General features: G+C 36.1%; 2 protein-coding genes across 7 annotated transcripts; one reads left to right on the forward strand and one right to left on the reverse strand.

Annotated features, from left to right (window-relative positions):
* Nucleotides 1-801: 801 nt before the first annotated feature.
* On the forward strand, nt 802-5,041 carry mol (dual oxidase maturation factor 1 mol). 5 transcript variants are annotated; one of them, XM_018444815.1, is made up of 8 exons: nt 802-931; nt 1,373-1,582; nt 1,693-1,750; nt 2,273-2,407; nt 2,755-2,974; nt 3,529-3,740; nt 3,828-4,023; nt 4,813-5,041. In XM_018444815.1, the coding sequence occupies exons 2-8, from the start codon at nt 1,418-1,420 to the stop codon at nt 4,991-4,993; spliced, it is 1,167 nt and encodes a 388-aa protein (XP_018300317.1). In that variant the 5' UTR covers nt 802-931; nt 1,373-1,417; the 3' UTR covers nt 4,994-5,041. The 5 variants fall into 5 exon arrangements, with proteins under 5 accessions (XP_018300317.1, XP_018300320.1, XP_018300321.1 ...); XM_018444818.1 differs by having other exon boundaries at nt 1,381-1,582; XM_018444819.1 differs by lacking the exon at nt 802-931 and adding an exon at nt 1,133-1,223 and having other exon boundaries at nt 1,381-1,582.
* Nucleotides 5,042-5,433: 392 nt separating this feature from the next.
* Nucleotides 5,434-20,375, reverse strand: Duox (dual oxidase). Of its 2 annotated transcripts, XM_018445037.1 has the most exons (20): nt 19,513-20,375; nt 18,612-18,695; nt 17,822-17,983; nt 16,312-16,499; nt 15,774-15,978; nt 14,630-14,796; nt 14,118-14,354; nt 13,028-13,473; nt 12,309-12,510; nt 11,205-11,531; nt 10,379-10,603; nt 9,549-9,767; nt 9,233-9,436; nt 8,820-9,132; nt 7,846-8,220; nt 7,553-7,770; nt 6,806-7,267; nt 6,120-6,275; nt 5,868-5,996; nt 5,434-5,689 (listed from the first exon to the last, which is right to left on the reverse strand). In XM_018445037.1, exons 1-20 carry the CDS (start codon nt 19,601-19,603, stop codon nt 5,561-5,563), a joined length of 4,539 nt encoding a protein of 1,512 aa, XP_018300539.1. In that variant the 5' UTR covers nt 19,604-20,375; the 3' UTR covers nt 5,434-5,560. The 2 variants fall into 2 exon arrangements, with proteins under 2 accessions (XP_018300539.1, XP_018300540.1); XM_018445038.1 differs by lacking the exons at nt 18,612-18,695; nt 19,513-20,375 and having other exon boundaries at nt 16,312-16,494; nt 17,822-17,866.
* Between the last annotated feature and the right edge of the window lie 1,484 nt (nt 20,376-21,859).

Consider the following 21,859-nt stretch of genomic DNA (forward strand, 5'->3'; position numbering starts at 1 on the left):
TAATTATGGTTAGATGTTCAATTTTTATCGTTATTATTTTTATAATGTTTAATATAATAATTATATTTATATATTTCTATATTAAAAGTATATATTATTGTTCTAAAAAAAAAAAAAAAACGATTATAATTTTATAGTCTTTGTGGTATAAAAATATAAATAACTATAATTAACTACAAATATGATTATTTTTACTAACATTATAGCAATATAATTAATAACTATAAAAATTAATAGAGCTTCCAATCATAATTATTTTACATGCAATTATGATCGTAAATACTAAAAAACTTTTCTTTCAATATAGGATGTTGAAAATTGAAGAAGTAATAAACGTAGAACTTCTTCAATATATTTTTTTTAATATTAAAATAATCTGAATTCTCTGAATTCCGTCCGAGAGAGAAAAGTCCGTCGTTAAACACCGATATATTGATGTTCAACAAAGAATTTGATTATCCAATTCCTATATATGTTCCTTAATGAGACATTGATAAGAGATATCAAACTTAAAAGGAGAGCAACAGAAGTCAACTCGGAGCGAACGGGGGAATCGGATCAGCTGATTCAATGCAGACCTTTCTCGTTGAACCGTTCTCCGTTACTCTTGTCTTTCCCTCTCGTTCTCTCCCGCCGATGACCATCGCGGTGACAGCCCCACCCGCAGTATTATCTTCTCTTTCTCTTTCTCTCTCTCTCTCTCCCCCTCCCTCTTTCTCTCTCTCCCAGGTAATGCACGAGGTCGTCTGTCCGTTGGTGGAAGCCGCTTTCCAAGCGGAGCCTGTTAACCCACTCGGGGCACGGGGCCCCAGTACCCTCGCCGCCTTCGGTCCCACATGTCACACAGTGCGCGAGTGCGTTTTCAACGCATGCCGAGGATTTCGCAAGCGTTTTGGCAACTCCGACCTTGAATCAAATCTGCTGGTCGTAGGTAAATTTCCCTCGAAGAAATAGATAATCCTTCGAGATTCATGTGTGTCAAGGCCAGCCGGGAGAGACATCCATCCTTTTTGGATCGCGAGATTGCATTTCAGTAAAATTGTGTATCGAAACAACTACTGTCAAATTTAAATCTTCATTTTTATCCGCGGTGATGTCAGCCGTAAATAAAGATCTATCAGTATTTTCCAAATGACAAAAAGTCAGGAGAGTATCTGAATAAAGTGCCTAGCAACAGAATATCTTCTCAAAGTCTGCGCTGTCTGCGCATTTTGTCGCTAACCGTAAGCTGCTTTTTTTTCAAATAAAAGTTGATGTTTTGAAATAGCGTACGAAAGTAGTATACAGTACGATTGGCGAAGAAACTATTGATCGTGTAGCCTACAATTTGCTTTGCCGAAAACGAAGACGGTAATGTAATTTTTCATTCGAGTGGCCCAGATTCCGGCGAGCCGGAACTATAAGTTGATCCAGGAAGATGAAGGGATGGTTCGATGCCTTTCGCAACGACGGCGGTCCGACGCTCTACAGTTACAGCAACCGCACTCCTGTCACCGGTGATGTTCCCTTGGTTATCGTATTCGTGATATTCGGCACCCTGTTCACGGCATTTCTAGTCATATTCCCGGGCGTCAGGAAAGAGGTGAGCAGTTTTCCATTCCTCCGTCGTGTCTGATCGTGACCGACGGTTTAAATTAATTACGAGTTCTGGCGTGTTCTGGCCGTATAAACCTGGTGTTTCTTCCGCCGCAGCGGTTAACCACATTTCTCACGGTTACCCTGAGCCTCTTCGTGGGTGCGACGATTCAAGGTTCGTGCACTTTGTCTACTTTCCATGTCAAGGGGCCTTGGCTGCCAATGGCGTAACTAACTGATTGGCTTCGCGAAGTTCGAATCGCGAGAGTTCGATGAGACCGATAAAAAAGAAGCGGTGAGAAAATAAAAGAAATGGAAAAAGAAAAGATTAATCAGCAAGCAAAGAATAAGAATATTGAGTGGAACTTATCTATAGCTTTGTAATACTGAATCGTATTACCTATATTTCAATTTCCTCGTATTTTTTACCATTTTTAAACACGAGAGTTCAAAAAGATAAAGAACAAATAAATAATCGAAATAAAAAATTTTATAATATTTAAAGTTAAATATATTAGTTACGCCACTGTCCGCTTGTAGTATTTGCAGTAAATCGCGTATTTAACTCTAAAGACATTTCTTCGACTGACCAATAAAATTGCGAAATCCATTTGTGAAATGATTAATCGAGATAATCACAAATGTAACGCCGCGAACGTGCTGAAGAATAATTGCTATGCTCTCTATGCGCGCGTAGTGGCGCAATACGGCTCATCCTGGCATACGAGCTCCGCTACCATTGTCAGCTCTTACAGCGCTTTCTCCAAGCATAAGGCAACGGCCGACATAGGCGGTTACATCGGTTTAATGCACATCAATATAACATACAGGCGTAAGTATAGAAAACTAGATATCTAAACTTTTTACGCGCTTCTTTCTCCACAATTGAAGATATCGAGCTATGACTGATTGAATGTATTATAAAATAAGCTTGGAAATTAAGATTAAAATTATTAAGCTATATATCAAAACAAGTAAAAATGATGACGTTAAAATAAATAGTTATTGATTAAATGACTTTTAATGACTATTTCGAAGCCGATTTAATATCATTTTGATGTTAAGATGACTTGTGTTTCTACTTGCGAGATTGCACGGCGCAAATTACAATTTTCGAACAGATGTTTATGCAACGATTCATCCACTTACGTGTGTGTCAAGTAGATTTTATCCTTGCAGTATTGCCAAGTAGCGAGCAGACGAGCGGTGACGTCGAGTACAATGAACGATTTTGGTGGCGGAGTTCTGGCGAGATGATCAGCGCCTTCAAGCAGGCCCTTCACCAGGGTGCGCCATTCCCCATTGTTTCCTTAGCGGAGTATTTCAGCCTCCATCAAGAGGGATTCTCTTGGGGTTCACGATATCGCGAAGCTGGATATTATGCTTCGATAATGTTATGGTATATTATTACTTCTGTGATGAAATATTTTAGGAATCATTTTGAAAATCATAATCTAATATTCATGGTCCATTTTTATTATAAGACCATCTTAAGTAATGTCTTAAGACGTTAATACGGCTCTGTAATTTATGACATTTCAAAACTGTATTTAAAACGGTCTTAAATGTAAAAACTGACTATGTGAATACTAGCCTGCATAGTTCATTCTTATTTTAAAACTATCTTAAATAATGACGTTTTAAGATATTCATACAGCTCCATGGCTAGTATTCGTATAGTGCTTTCCAGCAAGAAACACAATGTAACAGTGAATCATTTATCCTTGCTCGTTGTTTGCTAATGCTAAAGATGAAGTATAATCACTGTATTACACTGTGTCTTTTACTGGGAAGCATCAATAGTCGATTTTTATTTACGATTGTTTTAAGTATAATCTTAAGATCAAAGAGCCATATTAGTATTTTAAAACGATTTTAAATATAAGAATTGATTATGAATGCGAGTTTTCCATTTAATGCGCGTACGCGAAATGAGGAATATTTCTTGTGCAGGACCTCTTTTGCCTCGTGGCTAATGATGAATTTGTTACTTATGGTGGTACCTCGATATGGGGCATACGGCATGATCTTTACGGGTTTATGCATGCTGTTAACAAACCTGATATACACGGCACTTTTACCATGTGAACCTCTGATAGCTCACATTGAGGGCTCAATTCTTTCTTTCAATCTCGGCTGGAACTATTGGTTGGTGTTATCAGCTGGTTCGTGTCCTTGCGTTGAAATTACTTTATTAAAACTCGATCAATGTGCAGATATACGTACGTGATTACGATTTCTTTTCTTCCCAGGTGCCGCGTGCCTTTTCGCGGGACTCGTAATAACAGCTATAGACATGATCTTCCCTCATCAATTTTCGACCATACTCGAGGTTGACTATGACACGCCGTATGACAGGCACGTCATTATAGAGGAAAGTTTTGATACGCGTAACGTTAGGCGGAAAGTCCCCAAGATTGAAGATTCGTTCGGCGATCGAATAATGAGGTTTACATTACAATCAGCCAAATTTAAAAGGAGACAGGAGATTTGTATGATTATAAATTGGAAGCGAAATTTGTAAATTTATTTCAGGAAAAAGAATAAATTGCCACAGTGCCATTTAGGCATTATTTACTAAACTATATTTTAGACATAAAAATTTAGTTTGTAATACAAAATTTATTAAAAATATAGAAATTTTCTGTCACCGAAGACAGGCCTAAAAATTTCGAGTTTTTTTCACAATTCCGTGACTTCTAAGGAAACAATCTGCTATTTTTTCTAATATTCTTTCCTCAGGATATTTTGTTTTACAGATTGCAGTTTTACAGAATCTAAAACAGACATTAGAAAAATTTTATCATAAAATGATAACAATATAAATGATTTCAATTTTTACACTGTATGGTTATTTTTAACATTAATTTATCATCTATTGTAAGTTCAACCTGTAAACCATAGTGTCTTAAGAAAAACTAGACAAAAGTTACAGATTATTTTCTCAGAATTTAAAGAATTAATCGTGATAAAACGCGGAAAACATTGGAAACTTTCAGGCATGTATGAATGACAAAAAACTTATATATTTTTAATAGTAATAGTTTTGTATTATCAATTTACTAATATTCAAATATAGTAGAGTGAATAACACACACTTAACATAGAAATATCCGTTTTATTTTTTCCCTGAAATAAATTCGCAAATTTTCTTTCAAAATTTGAAACCTTCTATCTCCCATTATAATTAAATTATTTTTTCAGTTCTTGCTTTCTACAGTTCTAAAAATGTTTCAGTCAACTGTCATCTAAACTTCAAAATAGACACGCTGTTAAAGAGGACACCGAAGGTGTCATTAATCGGGCCTATACGTCGCACGAGTTGTCCGAATTCCCGCAAGAAATTGGTGATGAGTCCAGCAAGAGTAATTGGTCGTATCCATTTCCACCAGCCTCGCGCAGAACCATTAATGCTTAATATATTTCTCGAATGCTACGGATAGTTATGATACTCATCAACTTTTCTAAACGCTATTAAAAATATTTAGATACGTATTTTATTTTATGAATATTATTTAATATTATTTAATAAAAAAAGAGAATCCAAGACATCTCTCATATGAATCTTTGAATCATATGGGAAAATTCCATTTTTAGATCATTTGCACTATAATTACGAATGTAAAAAATATTCAAAATAAATATAATTATATAATGACGAAATTTCATATAATTTATATTATAATAACATAAATAAATAATTTTATAATTAATAAATTATAATGAAATTTTATACTAAATTATAATAAAATTACAACTAAGTTTTTTTGAGTATTTAATTTGGGAAGATAAAAAGATAGGGAGGAAAAGATTTTCTTTTTTGAATTCATAAATAAGAAATGTAATACTCATGATAATAAATAGTAAAAAGCAACGCTTCAGCGCATAAATATGTACATTCTGTTAAATATGTAAATCGTGGAGAAAGGTTGTCAAACACATGGACAGTCCGTTATCTCATACAAACAGGGAGCAGTATATTAGACTAGCCGAAGTTCTCGAAGTGATGAATGAAGTACGGCAGCCGCCGCGTTTTATTGACTTCATCGCAAGCAGACATGACGCTTTTCGTCAGAGGACGCGGTCCACAGCTAAATACTCCTATTTTGCTAACCTGCAGATCAATAATATCATTCAGCATATGATAAGCATATTTTTAAAAAATAATATCAACAATATTATAGCAGAACAAATAGCACAAAGGACGTTTAACTCTTTATCTTCTTCAAACGTCCCTTGAGCTTCTGAGCGCCGAGCGAGTGTATTCTTAATAAAAACTAATATGAACGCACATAGCTGTGTTTCTTTTGAACAAATTTCAAAAACGACGTCATGTCCGGCCGACCAAAGTGATTGATGGCCTTCAATCCGGTGAATATACTCTTCTTCGATAGCCTCTGAAAGTGATTCTCACATATGTACTACATATGTGAAGCAAAATGTTATTAATAATTAAATTCGATTGAATTAATTAAATGTAAGGAGAAACTAAGCGTACTTTTTCATCGCCGATCGTACAAAAATTTCAATATGAATTCACTTACCAGCATAGTAGTACGCAAATCGAACTTATGAAAGAATTGCGTTATAAATATGTGGATTTCAAGCACATCCGTTACGTCTTTTCTCTCAACATCTCTGAGAACGTCAATAAACCATTCAAAATGTTTATGCGATGGGCAGATCCATAAAAAGTAGACCTACACAAAATAAAAAGAAAGTAATACGATATCGAATAAAAAAAATGGGAGCGTTTTCTTACTTTAATGAGCCGTTAAATTCAATGCAATGGATTATTCCATATATATATATTTATTTATGTTTCTCTTTCGACAGTAAAACATACTTTCTAGTAATGAAGCAATCGCCACTTTTGCATCAACTTTACCGTAACGATATTTTTAATATGAACACATGTATTTTCAATTTCTAATATGAATATACGCTTTTAGAACTACTTTTCAAACGATCAAAAACAGTTAAATACAATTAAGTTACTTCCTGATTTCGCCGATTATGAATTTTTTTATAGAATAAAAACAAATAAATTCTTTTTGATTCACTTTTTCTTGTTAAAAAATTTTCTATGGTAATTTATATTTTGTATAAAAAATAAATTATATTTTGTATAAAGAAAATTAATATATTTATATTTTATGTAAAGATGTCTTTTAAATTTTCCTCACTTGATTATCTTTTTCACTTAATTTTTATTTTGGTTTGCACTCACCTTCTTACATGCGACGCCTGAATATCTGTTGGTGGAGGTTCCAAATACGAGATCATTGAGCATCGAGGCATAAGGAGTCACTCCGATGCCACCTCCGACCATCACCGCGACCTCGAACTTGTACCAATCCTGATTTCCTCCACCGAACGGACCCTCTATACGAATCTTCGGATGATAATCCTCCGGGTTATAATTGCAAGGATCGAAGTAATTACGAAGCTTCCACGTCCACGGCCCTTGAGCTTTTATGTGGCACGACAGAAAATTCTCGTGCGGTGCGGAGGTCAGCGTGAAAGAATGAAATTCATTAGACCTGAAGGCAGTACAGGCGAGACGTACCCACTGACCTGACAGGTATTTCAAGTTCGGAGGTCTGTAGAATTTGATCTTTATTACGTCGGAGGGTAGTAATTCCGTCTCAATGATGTCCAGGGCCATATATTTAGTTCTCAAGCTGACGACCTGAAATCAGTACTCTGATAACACTCTTGATATTCGGTGCTTGGCGTTATTTTTATATTACGTTAATAATTCAAATCAGATATTATTTTAGAAAGCAAACGAATGTGAGATAATATGTAACGTATAAGATATGTTACATCATGCATAATCTCCATACATAATTAACAAAGTTTTGTAATTATGCGTGACTACGGGTGTGATGCGTATACATGCAAGTGTAAAAAAGGGAATTGTTCTTTTTCTTTGTCACTGTTCTACTTTCAGAAAAAGTGGATATAAAATTACTTTGTCGAGTGCGTAAATGATCGCCGGGCCAACGAAGAATATCCAGAATCGCGGTTCGCCTGTCAAACGGGCTAAACCATGGATGAGGCATAATGCATATAGTACTATATAGAGACTATGCGTCGACCAAAAGAACTTGTAGGCTTTCTGCCGTATGGTCGGGTGTGCGAAGACGAAAATAATCGTCATGATGACGAAGAGAAGAATACCGGTTAAACCTGCAACAAGAGCGAAATAAGGGAATCATGTCAACGTTCCGGATGTCCAATGAAATCTTTGGCGAGAATACCTACCGGTTACTGTTTTGAACAGCCAAAAAGAGATAGTAGGCCGCGCGTCGCTGGGAAAGCTGATTTCACTGGTGAGGCAGCGAAGATGAGCTATCGGCTGCGTAGAAACGTGATAAAAGTTGACTATGTGACCAACCGTATGCAGCACAGAGAAAAAAAGTGCCGTACATGCTGCGATCTTATGGAATTGTATGTGCGAGTCCAGCGGGATGTACTGCTGAATCGAGAATTCCTTCAACTTCGTCAACAGATTACGCGACATTGTTAATAGCAGGAGACTGTAGCAGAATGATAGTGCGGCTGCTGATCCTCTGGTTATGGCGATTCCTACGCCCATTATATGTCTCAGGTCTGTATGTTCTGCCATAAAAGAATAATCTGCGAAAAAAGGCAAGAGATTTAAATTTTGCGGCAAACGAACAGAATGCTTTCCGAACAAATCATGTATTTAAAAGATTTAGGAAAAATTATTATAATAATATAACGGTTTATGGACACTTCACCTTCTACCATTTCATCGTTCGACACTTCATCGTCGACACTTGTTCGTAAGATATTTAACCGTCTAATACATTTCTTCGCCCATGACACTTTACCGTCTAGTATTTATTCTTCAAAATATTTTTTTTGTTTACATTCTTTTGCGTACCATACGGACACTTGTCCGTCTGCGATTCTTCTTCGTCTGCGTCGCTATTTACGACGTTATAGATATAGATTCCGATATACTTTTTAAAGTGTCGTGGGCAAAGAAATGTATTAGACGATTAAATGTCTTACGAACAAGTATCGAACGATGAAATAGTAGAAGGTGAAGTGTCTATATACCTATAATATAATAATATATTATTATATATAATGTGAATATATAATATAATAAAATATATAATCATATATTCAAAGACGTCTTGAAATATTAAAGTATATTTAGACATCTTTTGGATTTTTGTCTTACTTGAGACCGATTAAATACTCACGAATAAATCTCTCGACAAAGAGAGCTATAGTGACCACGTAAAACACAAAGAGGTAGAATATATTCTGCCTGTTCTCTTCGAGAAAGGTCGATATGGCATCCCATTGCTTACGCGTCCAGCTCTTTGAATCTTCCGGGGGTAGTTGATCGATGTGAAAGCTGGTCATGCGAGCAACATTCGTCGATGTGTCGAGAAAATTCTGCTTGGCACCTTTGCAATCGAGACCGATCGCGACGAAATCGCCTTTATACTCTTTCATCATCAATTTAAAATCATTGTACGTGAGGTAGTCCTTTCTCTCGAGTCCAGCGTCCTGATCAACAAGGAGTTTAACAGTTATCGCGACGGTGACAAAAGACACTTTAAAATAAATATTAGGCTATCGTAATGAAGTGAAGATAATAAAAACGCACCTGAAACATTCCGTCAATCAATTCCGTGACGTGATCATCCGAGAGACTCGTGGTACGCGCTATTTCCACCAGCGATCTCAGCATCTCCGACAGTTCTTCCTTGTCGATCACGCCGTTGCTATCTTTATCGCACATGTCGAAGATGATACGCAGCTTATCCTCGGTTTTGCCGCGTGAGAACAGCAAAACCGTGTCCAAGAATTCCTGGAATTTGAATCACTCTTCGCTGATGATCGTTAGACAAGATAAGAAAGTTATATTGATCAGACAAAATGGTAAAAGCGCGCAGCTTCGATGAAGCGAGCGACAATTATACCTGGAAAGAAATCCGGCCGTCGCCATCTTTGTCGACGATGTTGAACATTTTCTTCACGAAAACCGCGTCGGGCCGCATGCCGAGAGCACTCGCAAACTCGCTCTTGGAAAGCGATGTGCGCATTACCGTGACGACCTCTCCGGTGTCACTGTCTTCGGATCGCCGCCTTCGTTCGCCAGGCCGTAAACCGAAAGTCAACGCGTACGCTTCTCTGAAGAACTAAAAACATTTCGCAATCATCGGGAATGTTTCAATAAGTCACTCTTTCATATATATAATTAATACTCTAAATTTATGTGTAGTGTAATAAGCGAAATTGCTCCCTTATTTTAAAAGTGACACAATTAAAAAAATTAAGTTTGAAAATGAGATAAACTGTTTTTCAATTTGACCGAAAACTATTGACTGATCAAATAATATAGATAAAAAGAATATATTCACAACATAATCAAATGCGATTTTTGTTTGACAAACCTTTAAAAACCCCCTTTGAGTTGTAAAGAAACCCCTTTTGAGTTGTAAAGATTATAATGATTTTTTTATGAAGTTAAATTAGTTCATTTTTTATAAAATGGGTAATGTTTGCCTAATTCATTAATGGAAATAATTCACGAAAATTACGTTTTTTTTTTGTCACTCTTGAAGTAGGGGAGCGAAATAAATTATATGGAAACTATATATATTTTCATATATAATTATGTTTATATTTCTCTTTTTTTTTATTAATTAAGAAATTATTTCTTCATGAGATATTAATCCACGTTTTTATGGTGAACGGAGCTGCATTCATAAATGTATCGCATTCATACATGTGAGAAGGAGAGACAAACCTGTTCGAGCTTCTTTTGCCGGCGCTCCTTGGTTTCCGCTTTTGCCAGCATAATATCCCGTGCGATTGGCGTGAGTGTGAAATGCTTTTTTTGCGACGCCAGAAACGCCTCCAATTTCGCAATGAACTTTCTACGCGAAGCCAACGAATCGAGTTCAAGGACAAGGTCGTAATCACGCGGTATACGTAACAGCACTAGGGCCTTACGATGTCCGGTTTCGCTCTCCTGAAACAGCAATTAATAATTATCGAATGCGACGTGACGTTAAAGAGTCAGCTGTTACTTAATGAAGCGTAGAATTAATTTGCGACGTAATTTCGAGTAGTCAATAAAATGTAATTACCGAATGACGCAATTATTAATTTCTTAAATTTTAGTTGCGATATAATTTCGGATTTCGGAGGTATTGAAATGTTTCATGAATATATAGCGCAAGAATTTGAATTGTTTCATGAATATATAGCGCAGTTGTTATTACAGACATTTTTCAACAATAGAGGCTATATATTTTGGGGGGGGAATAACAAATTGTCCCCTAATAAAAAAATTAATCCATATATTTGTCTATTTATCGATTCTCGTGTATTTATTTTAATTTCCAACATTAAATATATTGATAATTAAAATTTATTTATTTTTTATATTACAAATTAAAAATTTTAAGCAGTCGTGAAGATAAAAGACAAGAATTACATTCTTTGTCTCAGAAAATTAATTCAAGAAATATACATTATTTTATAAATTAGACAAAAAGTTTAATGACAAGTAATTTTTAAATGCCATTAAAAAAATTATTATTTATTTTTGCAATAATAAAAAAAGATACCTGCGATTCTTCCATAGTTATGGTGTTAACGCCGCTGAAATCGAACGTTCGCAGTTTCTCCCCTTTTCGATCGACGATATGCAACGCCGCTTCCGGTCCGAATTTCACCTTCACGAGACGGCGATGGTTTGCGTGCAGCCACTCACGTACAATCATCTTATCAACGCAGATCCGGCCATCGCTTCGCTTTTGGATTGCCTCTTGAAGTATTTTCAATCTACGCCGCCGTCTATTCTGCAGTTTCACCAATCCGTATCCAGCACCGGCGCAGAGGATCGGAACGAAACCAAGGAACACGCACGCGTAAATGTAGACGAATTCGCTACCCTATAGTGCGTATTTATAAAATGTTTTGTAAAAAAAATAGTAAAATAGTATTTTCTTTATCCAAGAGTTTTATTCAGTATAACAAAAAGGAATATCAGGAAAGTTCGCAAGAGTTAAGTAATAACGTAAGCAGTAATAAATCCAAACTGTATATATTTGCTTAATGCTTATATTTTACGGCTTAAATTTTTTGTGTGCCATAGTGTTTCAGAATCGCAATTTTAAAAAAAGAAGAAGGCATTATAAAATTATTTGAATTTAATTACTAAAATAAAAATCTTATAAAGGTTCTCTTATTCAGTAGTAACAAAAATGGAATATCGGAAAAGCTTGCAGTTGCTAAGAGTTGATGTATCAAAACCGCAATTTAAAAAAAAATAAAATAAGATTATTAATCATAAAAATTTGAATATTAAAGATATGTCACTTTATCCAACAAAAATAGAATATCGGAAATGCTCGCAATTGTTAAGAGTTGATGCTCTCCAGAACTGTATTTTAAAAAAGAAAAGAAGAAAACGGAATGAAATGATGTCAATTTAATTTACGGAAATCAGTAAAGATGTCGTATTGTTCAATGTAAAAGAAATAAAATAATAAAGTTTCAGAAGCAAAATTAAAAAAAAAAAAACAAGAGGAAAAAATAAAATTATCTCAATTTAATTATAAAAATCGGATTCTTAAAAAAGATATTCGCGCAAGATATAACTTTCAAAAGATTATTAAGAAATAAGTTCGATACAATTGACCGTCTGTATATCTCTTAAAACTGATTACCTCAAAGTAGTCGTAGCGCTGTAGAGGAACGCAGGATTCAAGCATTGTCGAATTCAACTGAAATGGTTGAGGACATGGATCACCGTCTTGCCAAACGAAGACTCGTCTTTGGATCGCGTCTAAAGGTATACCGGTCGCGTTCGTGATGACGTCCCAAAGAGTAATACGACGGATTTCCTCTATCTCATTTTTTGTAAAAATGCTAAAATTGAATAAAATCGCGCGTCAAAAAGCTTTTATTATGAATAATGCTAAGGTCTCGGTAGTCTAAAGGCTTAGGACGCTCGCACGGAATGCAAGAGATCCGGGTTCGACTCCCGGCCGAGGCATTATTTTTCGCAATAAGATTTATTACAGTTTTTAAGTTGGGGAATTTGGGGGGATTATTAATATTTTCAGATTTGATTGCGTTGAAAGTCCGACAACCATATCGGCACGCATTTATCATTTCTGAAATTAATTCATTTAAATGAATTTACAATAGTTCAACATCTTAACGTTCTGACCGTTATGGCGCTTCTTAATTTAAAATTATTATGTTTAACATTAGCGGTCTTTCAATCTTATTATTTTTTATAATTAAATTGATCCGCGGATATATCTCATATAATTTATTTTAAAGATCGTAAGATATAAACAGTTAGACTCTATTATTGGAAGAAAGAAAATCGATATGCTTAAATGTTAGTATAATCGTTACGAAGAATTAATTCACTCACCCGTTTTCCTCGTTCTCAAACCAGAACCTATCGGAGTCCCGCAAACGGAGGAATTGTTCCTTTATGACTGTGGTGAAGAGCTCGCCAGGACCACCCTTGGATTCGAGCATTCCGCCGACGTAAACGTCGACGTTGTTGAGATTGTTCGAGTAAATCTCAATGAGGGTACGCAGCAGCGACGGATTTTTGTTGAATAATTCCGGATTGATCTCGTTCCATGTTTTCCGTTTGGCTAGTTTGAAGCGCATCCTGGCTGTATTGTAGTCTGGAAGACCATTGTCGCGACCTCGCATGATGTTCAGGGCGCCGAGATCTCGGCGCGAAAATTCCATGGGGCCAAAGAGATTGTTTCGGATGTCAGTACCGAGAAGATTATCTTCCTTCTCCGCCAATTGCGACGCCATGCCCATGATCAGCTCCTCGATCGTGCTGTTAGCTAAAACCTCCTGTGAGCAGCATCTATGTTTAATACGATCACAAACTTTATAAGAATTTAGTGTAATAATTAGATCACGTGGATGTTCTAGAACTTGAAGCTACATTTTAATAATAATTTTTAATAAATTAAGTGAATCAATTTCTTTTGGAAGAAAAATTCAAGGAAAATCATCATTTTACAATATTTTTTAATTTACTCTTTTTAAACACACATTTTGATAATTTTTCTTAAGTCAAACATTTGGAGAGATTAAAATAATCAAAAATTATTAAAAAATTAAAATGTTTAGATAATTAAAAAAAGTGTTGTAAATAATTATTTAAATTTAATATCGACAATCATAATATATTTGAAATGTTTTAAAATTCAGCGTTAAATATTTTAATAATTTTTTCCTAAATTATAAATTTTCAGAGATTAAAACGCGAATTAAAAAAGTAATAATTATTCAAAATTAATAATTAATAATTATTAATAATTAATATTAATAATTATTGAAAAAGATTATATAATTAATTAATATAATATAGAATTACGAGAATTATATAGTAATAATTGATATAATTAAAAATATACGTATATGAAAAGTTATCTCTGCCTTAGATAGAGTATCTTTCAAAAAGTTTACCGTGAAAAAATAAATACACTCACGTTTGAGTCCCACCACGTAGAACAAAGTCTCATAGCTGGCTGGTCTGTGTTGGTCTTCCTGTATTCGCAATTTTCATTTCGCCGATATATGCCAGGCGGTATAAGAGTATGACCAAAACGAAATGCGGCACTTTGAAAGATATGACTAATACCCGGATGCAAGTCAGGTTTGTAACCAGTATACGAAGGAAGATCCTCGTTTAGCAATGCCGGAAGATACTCGTAAAGGATTATGTTCTGTAAAAGGTAGAAAAACCTCACGTGCCGGGAAATAATGTTTCGCGAACGGAAAATACAAATTATGTAAATTTAGCTGCGAGGTTCAAAACAACTCTATTCAACACTAACAAGATTTTTACGAAAGTTTACTAATTACATAAAACTCATTTTATGTAATTAGTAAGCAATTTTACTTCTGTTTGTAACTCTTTTCGCGTTAGATAGAAGCAATACCGTGTCTTTATTCCTTTACTGTCTTTGAGAGAAAATTATAGGTAAACTCTGTTATCCACCTGAATCGTCCCGATGACCATCTGACGTGCCTTCTGAAAAATTTCTTCGTCCGACATGTCGGGATGCTCTCTCTGCACGCGAGCCGCTATGACGTTGTGGTATCGATAGAACAAGATTCCTAAAGCCAGTAGCGGTGGATGCTGATTCGTTCTCGGATCCCCGAGGACTGTGCAATATAATTAATTATTAGGTTACTTTCGCAAGAATCAGAAAATTGATTGCGGGGAAAGTTAAAAACGCGCGACGTAATAGGATAGGCACGAAACACATGCGGTTAATGGAAAAATTATGAGTAATAATGCAAAAAAGTCTCAACGGATCGGCGCGCAACAACGATCGCGTATAATATAATACTTAATTAGTAGGAAGAATCAAATTATGCAAGTATCGAAACGACTATGTTGCTAAAATATGCGAGGAACGATACTTTCAATAAGAAAGTGAATGCTGACAAAATTATATAGGTATATTTACATCGGACTACCGCAAATTTCGCACCACATAATTAATAGGTGAAATCAATTTTTTCTCACAAAAGTATCGAAGTATCGATATCATTGTGATGAAAATTTTTCTTAAAATTTTCTATACATATAATTTTTCAAAATTTTTTAGAATTTATGTATAATTTTATAACTTTTTTAAAAAAAGTTTCTTAGATGTGCTGAGAAAATTTACATCTTTCCTAGAGAATTTCCGAAAAAAAACTAATCAAATTTGAAGAATTTTAAAAAGATATTTTTCAGAAATATTCTTCATAAGTTTAAAATATGAAAAATTTTATAAAGATTATAAAAAATTTTTCTAAATATTTATAAGAATTCTTATAAATATTACGAGAATTGTTTCCATAGTAATAAGCAAGTGAAAACAAAGTGTCCTCGTCAGTCAAACTTTCTAGCTACTAAATATAGACCGAACATTTTCCATTTGAACAAAATTTTGTTCATAGGTATCTCGAGATTTTATCATTCAACCGATACTTTTGTGAGATGTTTACCGAATGAAAGGTGAGAAGAGTTACAGTGCGTAATTAAAAATCAGTTGGATAATATTCAGCTAGGCGGGGCGCGATTACGAATTTCTTGAGAAAGTCTTTGGGCTATTTATAGGATAAATTTATACACGTAGATCCTCGCTTACGATATAGGCGCTCCGGACTGAGCATTCGCATAACGTGCGGCACCGCGTGATTGAAGAGGGGCGCGCGCATGGTGTTCCTCACGGGAAATTGTCTCCTTTGCTCCATGAGAAGACTGCCGTTCTCGAATGCGCGCATTGTATTGGCCCACGCCTCGCTGCTCGAATAGACGAAGCTGCCATCGATCCAGCTCGTGACTTTATTTATCTGCAATCTCACGTATTCAGAGCTACTTCTCACGGATCGCTGTCTTAGAGATCGGCGAAGCGTTTAACCGCTCTCGATCGAGAAGAAAGAAAAAAAAAAAGTAAAACGAATATTGTATTTCGCAACGAGAATGACCTATCGCCGTGGTATTCAGCGATAGATCATTAAACGTGACTGTAATTTAGATAGAGATCGATTCGGACGTTCGGTATCGTTATCATAACCGGCGAAAGTCAGATAAAGTTGAAAGTCTACCGCTCCCGGAAGTAAGGCCGTGAAGTGATTCGCGCGGCGCTAGATTGACCTGGCACGCTCGAGAAAAGCGGGAATTACCTGTTCCCGCGGACTGTTGGGGCTGCGCCCGGTTTGACGGTCGTAATCCGCTCGGAGGAATGGAATGTACTTGTTACCTTGGCACTCCTTGTCGAAAACCGGATCGCATTTGTCCACGTCGATTCGATGAAATTCTATGGGGCAACCACTTTCGCTGGCCATGATTATCTCCGACGTGACCAGCTGTCCTGAAAAGATTCACCGTTCGAGGATGTCGCGAGTCGCGTACGAGTTCCGGCAGGGAGATCTACGATATGTCGCGCACGTCGCGAATTTATCCGATATAGTTTGGTTTATATGATATCGTGCATTTTTTCGCGGCGAGCTACGAGACAAAAGGTTGACAGACGTGACAATTAACTATATCTGCACGTGTATGTCCGCCTTTAGACAAATGAGGATTGTGTACAAGATAAGTAACACAATATCTATGCCGTAGATAAAATCGTACTGAGATGCACGATCGTGATTGATGATAGAATCAATCTATGTAGAACCAATTTATCTCTATGTCCTACACTGAAAAAAAGATTGGCTGCTGCAGCAAATTAGATGGTAAAATATGGCATAGCATTTTTAATTGGCTGCAACAGCCAATTTTTGGTTGCGTTAGCCTATCTGCAATGTCAATATAGGATTTCGATAAACTAACACAACCAAAAATTGACTGCTGCAACCAATTAAAAATGCTATGCCATATTTTACCATCTAATTTGCTGCAGCAGCCAATCTTTTTTTTCAGTGTATTATTAAACAAATTTTGTTATATGGTATAGATTAAAAATAATGATCTGATAATGACCTGATATTGTGTCGAAACGTTTCGTGTGTGTAGGATGTTTTATATGATTATTTATTTTATGTAAGTCAAATTTATATTAAACATTTTTAGGCTTGTAGCCCTTCTTTGTTACATTATTTAATTTATTGAGCCTTTTTGCTTAATTTTGATTTAGATTAAAAATGTAGATATTTCTTGGTGACAAAATTTAGCACAACGCTTTGGCTAATGCTCAGTTTAAATTTAAAGTATATTTTTTATATAAAATTAAGTAAAGACTTACATATAAAAAAAGTTTTTAATAAACAGTGACCGCCATCTAAAACCTTCTGAAGGTCACTCAGGGTCATGACCTTGACAACGTATGTCAAAGTTAAGGTCATCGGCGCGATGTCCCTTAATCCGAATAACTACCAAAAGTTAAGATTTACATATTTATATAAGAGTAGACATTTTATATGAAAATAAAAACTATTTCCTTTTTTTATTAGATCAAAGATTTTTAAAATGTCATTTAATGAATATTTTAGATATAAAATAAAGCAAATTTTTAAATATTTTTTATTTCTAAAAGTTTAGTATTTTATAAATAAGGTATCAATTTAACAACTTTTTCTATTTTTTGCCTTTTTCAGTACTAATAAAAAAACCAGTTATATTTTTGAAGACTGTTCGCGATTTCCTGCTTTTTGTCTAACTCTACTTATTATTATTCGTAATTATTCTCACCGAAGAAAGCGAACAATGCGGTTCGATTTTTCACCGACGGCAGGCCATCATCGCCCTGCATGAACAGATCGCTGAGCTTCCGAGGGGATGGCCTGTCTTGGCCAGCCATCGCGTACACACCATCGGAGTATGCCGCCGGGACCTTTCGGATTAGCCTACTGTCTATGGAGGTACATACGACTAGTATTAGGATAACTTTCCATGAACAATCACCTTCGCTGTGTACAAATATAATCGCGGGGTCATCACTTTCCTGTCTCATTAACTCTTCTAAGAAATATTTTTCGCGTCATTCCCATGATTGATTAGTTCTGATGTCCTTTCTTACTTGAATTTTATCTTCGATGTAAAATTGATAAAACGTATTTTAATTAAACAAACATATAATTGTTGCGTAAACAATCCCTGGTAGCAAGCTATGTCATTTTGTCGTCATTTTGACGTCAAAAGACGTCATTTTGACATAAGTTTGTTACCAGAGATAATTATGAGAGTAATTTTGTCAAAACCTATTTAAGAGAAATTTTCTACTTTTTGTTGAAAATTATTGAATCTCAAAAAAGCTATGTATGAATACGAGATTAATTTTTAATTAACTGTTGTCAATAAAAAATTGAGTAAAACGTGGAAAAATTCTAATAATTTGTTGAGGTGCTTCGAAATGCTTTCATTAGTAAATTTATTCAGTGAAAAGGAGAACATTGGATTTTTATAAAGTGACAACCCTGACGTTCGTAATAATAAAACAGCGAAGGTATTTGGATTTTAATACACAAATTCAAGTACTTGCCAATTGCACCCCAATCAGGATGGGCCAAATTGTTAAAAAATCCATCGTATCTCTGTTTATTGACCGCATGATTGTGCCCTGCTCCTAAAATATAGGCTTACTTTATATAAATAAATTCTCGATGGAAATTTATTTATATAAATAAATTTACAATATCACTATTGAGCGAACAATCGATTACCGATATTAACATCACGTTTAAATCGTGAGAGTTAATAATCCGGTGAGCAACGAGTTCAGATGTAAAATATGATTTCTCTGTTCTTTAATTAATTACTCGAGGAGCGTAACGCTTTTCTGTTTTGAAAATATAATTAGGATATTCGGGGCAAAATAAATGTGCAAATAATCGAAAGTGGGTCAAAAGTATAGAACGAGTATTTAACGAACTCTAGATCTACCGTAAAATTTTCATCTCTCGTTCCGATTTGGTCCATAACTTTCGTAAATATTTTTTATCGGTAAATTAACATGAAATTAATATTTATTTTTATTTCGCTTTCGGATTTTTATTCAAATTCGTTATGCTCTGTTTTATCGAATTAATTATATAGTTCCCTAGATGAAACTTAATAAATAAGATTGAGAATTATTTTTCATGTAGTCGGATATAATTCTTTGAGCACGACTATCTATTAAATTTATTTTAACAGATAATTTAAATAATTCAAATAATAATACACAATCTATTTTATAATAACAAATGTTAAGAATAGTTATTAAAATTGTTACTAAATTATTTTTTGCGTTATTAGTATCAAAAGTACGATGCATTATTTACAGTATAAAAAATTTTACATTTAAACTGAGTCTCATATAACAATCATTTCGACAGTTCTCTTTTATGAGCGTCAAGACTTACAATTATAGGTGCCGGAACGATAATGGCGATTGTACTTACCGGTTTCAGCGGGTAATACGACCCAGAACACCCAAGCGATCGCGCAGAGCGGCGCGATGCTGCGGGCCGGCGGTCGTCGTCGTGTCATCATGTGTCACTCGTTCTCGCCTGATCCACGCCCGTGCATTTCTCTCATGCCAAGCAAGCGTCTTCTTTTTCAGGCCCTTGGACGATCTCCTTCTCTCTTTCTTTCTTTCTCTACTATCAACGGTGTCCTCGGGGATGCATGCCGTTGGTACCGTCTATCAGCGGGTGATATGAGAATGTACCAATCGCGCGGCACATACGAATCTTTGGATTCACCGGAGTCCAAAGACGCGAACCGGTCCAGAGGCTGAAAGGCGGCGGAGCAGTGCGGTGGATTGTTCGCTACCACCTGGCGGTCCCGCCGAAGGAAAGAAAGAGAGAAAGAGCTCACCGCGAGACACAAAATGCAAAAATGCCACTGTATGATTTTTCGACTGGCCCGGATGTGGCGATTACGTGTGGGCGCGCGGATAAGAATTGAAAAATGAAAATGAAGGCGGTATGGCGCGCTCCGGAGTACCACGTGCCTGGTCCCGAGAAATGAAATCACCATCCGTTATCTCGCTGCGCGGGTCCGTCGAGGAAACGGGAGAGACGGAGCAACGACGATACACACGCGAGCCCCAAGAACGGCTGTGGCTGTCTCTCGGACTGTGGATCTGACTGTGCGCTGGTCTGCGCCTCCGCCACCACACACAGTCGCTCTTGGTCGCGCGGTGAAAGTCGCCGGCCTATTTGTTTCGTTACCGCGAACGCGCCTCCTCCTCCTCCTCGTCCTCCTCCATATCTGTCCCTCTCGCCGCCTCCTCCGCGGGCTACGGCGTCGTCGGCCTCAGTGTTCTTCAACCATTTTTCGTACGGCGCTTTTATGTCCATTTTTACCAAAATGTAGATTAACTTTAACATACTCTTTATTTTTCTCTAATTCTTAGAACTAGGTATAAACAGTTAAATTAAACCGAAATTAAAATTAATATCTATTATATATTGATAGAAATACACATTATAGAAAGAGATAGGCATTCATACATTCAAAACGCGTTCTTATCTTACCTACATTTTTAATCGACTCAATTATGCAATTCGTTTTATGCTCACTTCTATATATCAATATAGATTAACTTTATAATTAATCTCGGTCTAACTTACTTTTTATCTTTTTCCAATTCTTAGAACTGGAAGAAGACCAAAAGTAAGTTAGACCAAGATTAAAGCTAATCTACATTGTTAAAAATGGGCATTACTGACAATTGAAATATCAAACTCGTTTTATTTGGAAAAGCCTTATCGATGCCTAAAGCCGTTCCTATTAAATTGTTAGAGCCAACTGAGGCTCGAGGGATTCATCGTCTTTAGAAACATACTATTTTAAGTAACGTTCGCGGGAACGGCATTCAAGGAGCGTACTCGCGGTCTGCACTTACTGCGGTCCCACGGCTGTACTGGTTGAAAAACCACTGTACATGAAGGCGCGATGCCGCGCGGCGACGTCACCGCGGGCGCAGGCCTAGTTTTCGAGTCCACGGCACCGATTACCCAAGGCGAAACCTCTCTCGAGTCCCTGCCGGTCGTTTCAAGGTCGAGCAACGTCGGACGGACGGTGCCGATGCGCACGTTAGAGACGATACGGAGGACACGGTACGTTCGCGTAATCAAGTCGCGACATTCCCCAGTGACTTTTTTTTTCTCCTCTTCGACAGCCGCACTATCGTAGTGAAAATCCGTGTCAACGATGCAAGTCGACAAACGACGGTCGGAAAGAGTAGGATAACACGCTGATACGTCACGTACCGACATCAATACAAACACAGCCGATTTACGAGTTGGCTTCATGTTTGTACTATGTTGGTATGTCGAACGTTGCATTTGATGATCAAGTAACGTTACATTCAATCAACAAAGAATATTTGCATTTGATGATTAAATAACGTTATATTCAAACAGCACAGATATCGCACATTTGATGTTAAATAAACACTAAATACGTGTTTGAACAACAGAAGTCTAAATGAGATGTAAAATGTGTTTTAAAAAGATTAGAGTGTTTTTAAAACGTCTTTGTGACTGCTATATTATATAAAACACGTAATGATAATTATCTCGAACAATACGTTTGTATTGTTTACGTTAATTACTGTTACGTATTTTAATTGTAATTAATAGCACATCTCTTGTCGCGCTCTTGTTTCGAAACCGTAGACCTCTGTTTCAGATCTCAGATTCTCGCAATGTAATATATGCAGGTTAATTAGGCTGCTCATTCGGGAAGATTCGATGATGGTGCTGTTGGCAGCCGGATACAAAAGGTGCGTCCGTCGGC

The sequence above is a fragment of the Mycetomoellerius zeteki genome, unplaced genomic scaffold (assembly GCF_001594055.1).
Source record: "Mycetomoellerius zeteki isolate Tzet28-1 unplaced genomic scaffold, Tzet1.0 scaffold155, whole genome shotgun sequence".
Classification (NCBI taxonomy): domain Eukaryota; kingdom Metazoa; phylum Arthropoda; class Insecta; order Hymenoptera; family Formicidae; genus Mycetomoellerius; species Mycetomoellerius zeteki.

Bases quoted from the DNA above. Each gene is read 5' to 3' on its own strand.
- mol (XM_018444815.1), top strand. From the start codon at position 1,418: ATGAAGGGATGGTTCGATGCCTTTCGCAACGACGGCGGTCCGACGCTC. The intron at 2,975-3,528 runs GTATATTATTAC...TTTCTTGTGCAG, and splicing joins TATGCTTCGATAATGTTATG to GACCTCTTTTGCCTCGTGGC. The intron at 3,741-3,827 runs GTTCGTGTCCTT...TTTTCTTCCCAG, and splicing joins TTGGTTGGTGTTATCAGCTG to GTGCCGCGTGCCTTTTCGCG.
- Duox (XM_018445037.1), bottom strand. From the start codon at position 19,603: ATGATGACACGACGACGACCGCCGGCCCGCAGCATCGCGCCGCTCTGC. The intron at 18,696-19,512 runs GTAAGTACAATC...CCTATATTTTAG, and splicing joins CGTATTACCCGCTGAAACCG to GAGCAGGGCACAATCATGCG. The intron at 8,221-8,819 runs GTGAGTATTTAA...CTTTTTTCGCAG, and splicing joins CTTTGTCGAGAGATTTATTC to ATTATTCTTTTATGGCAGAA.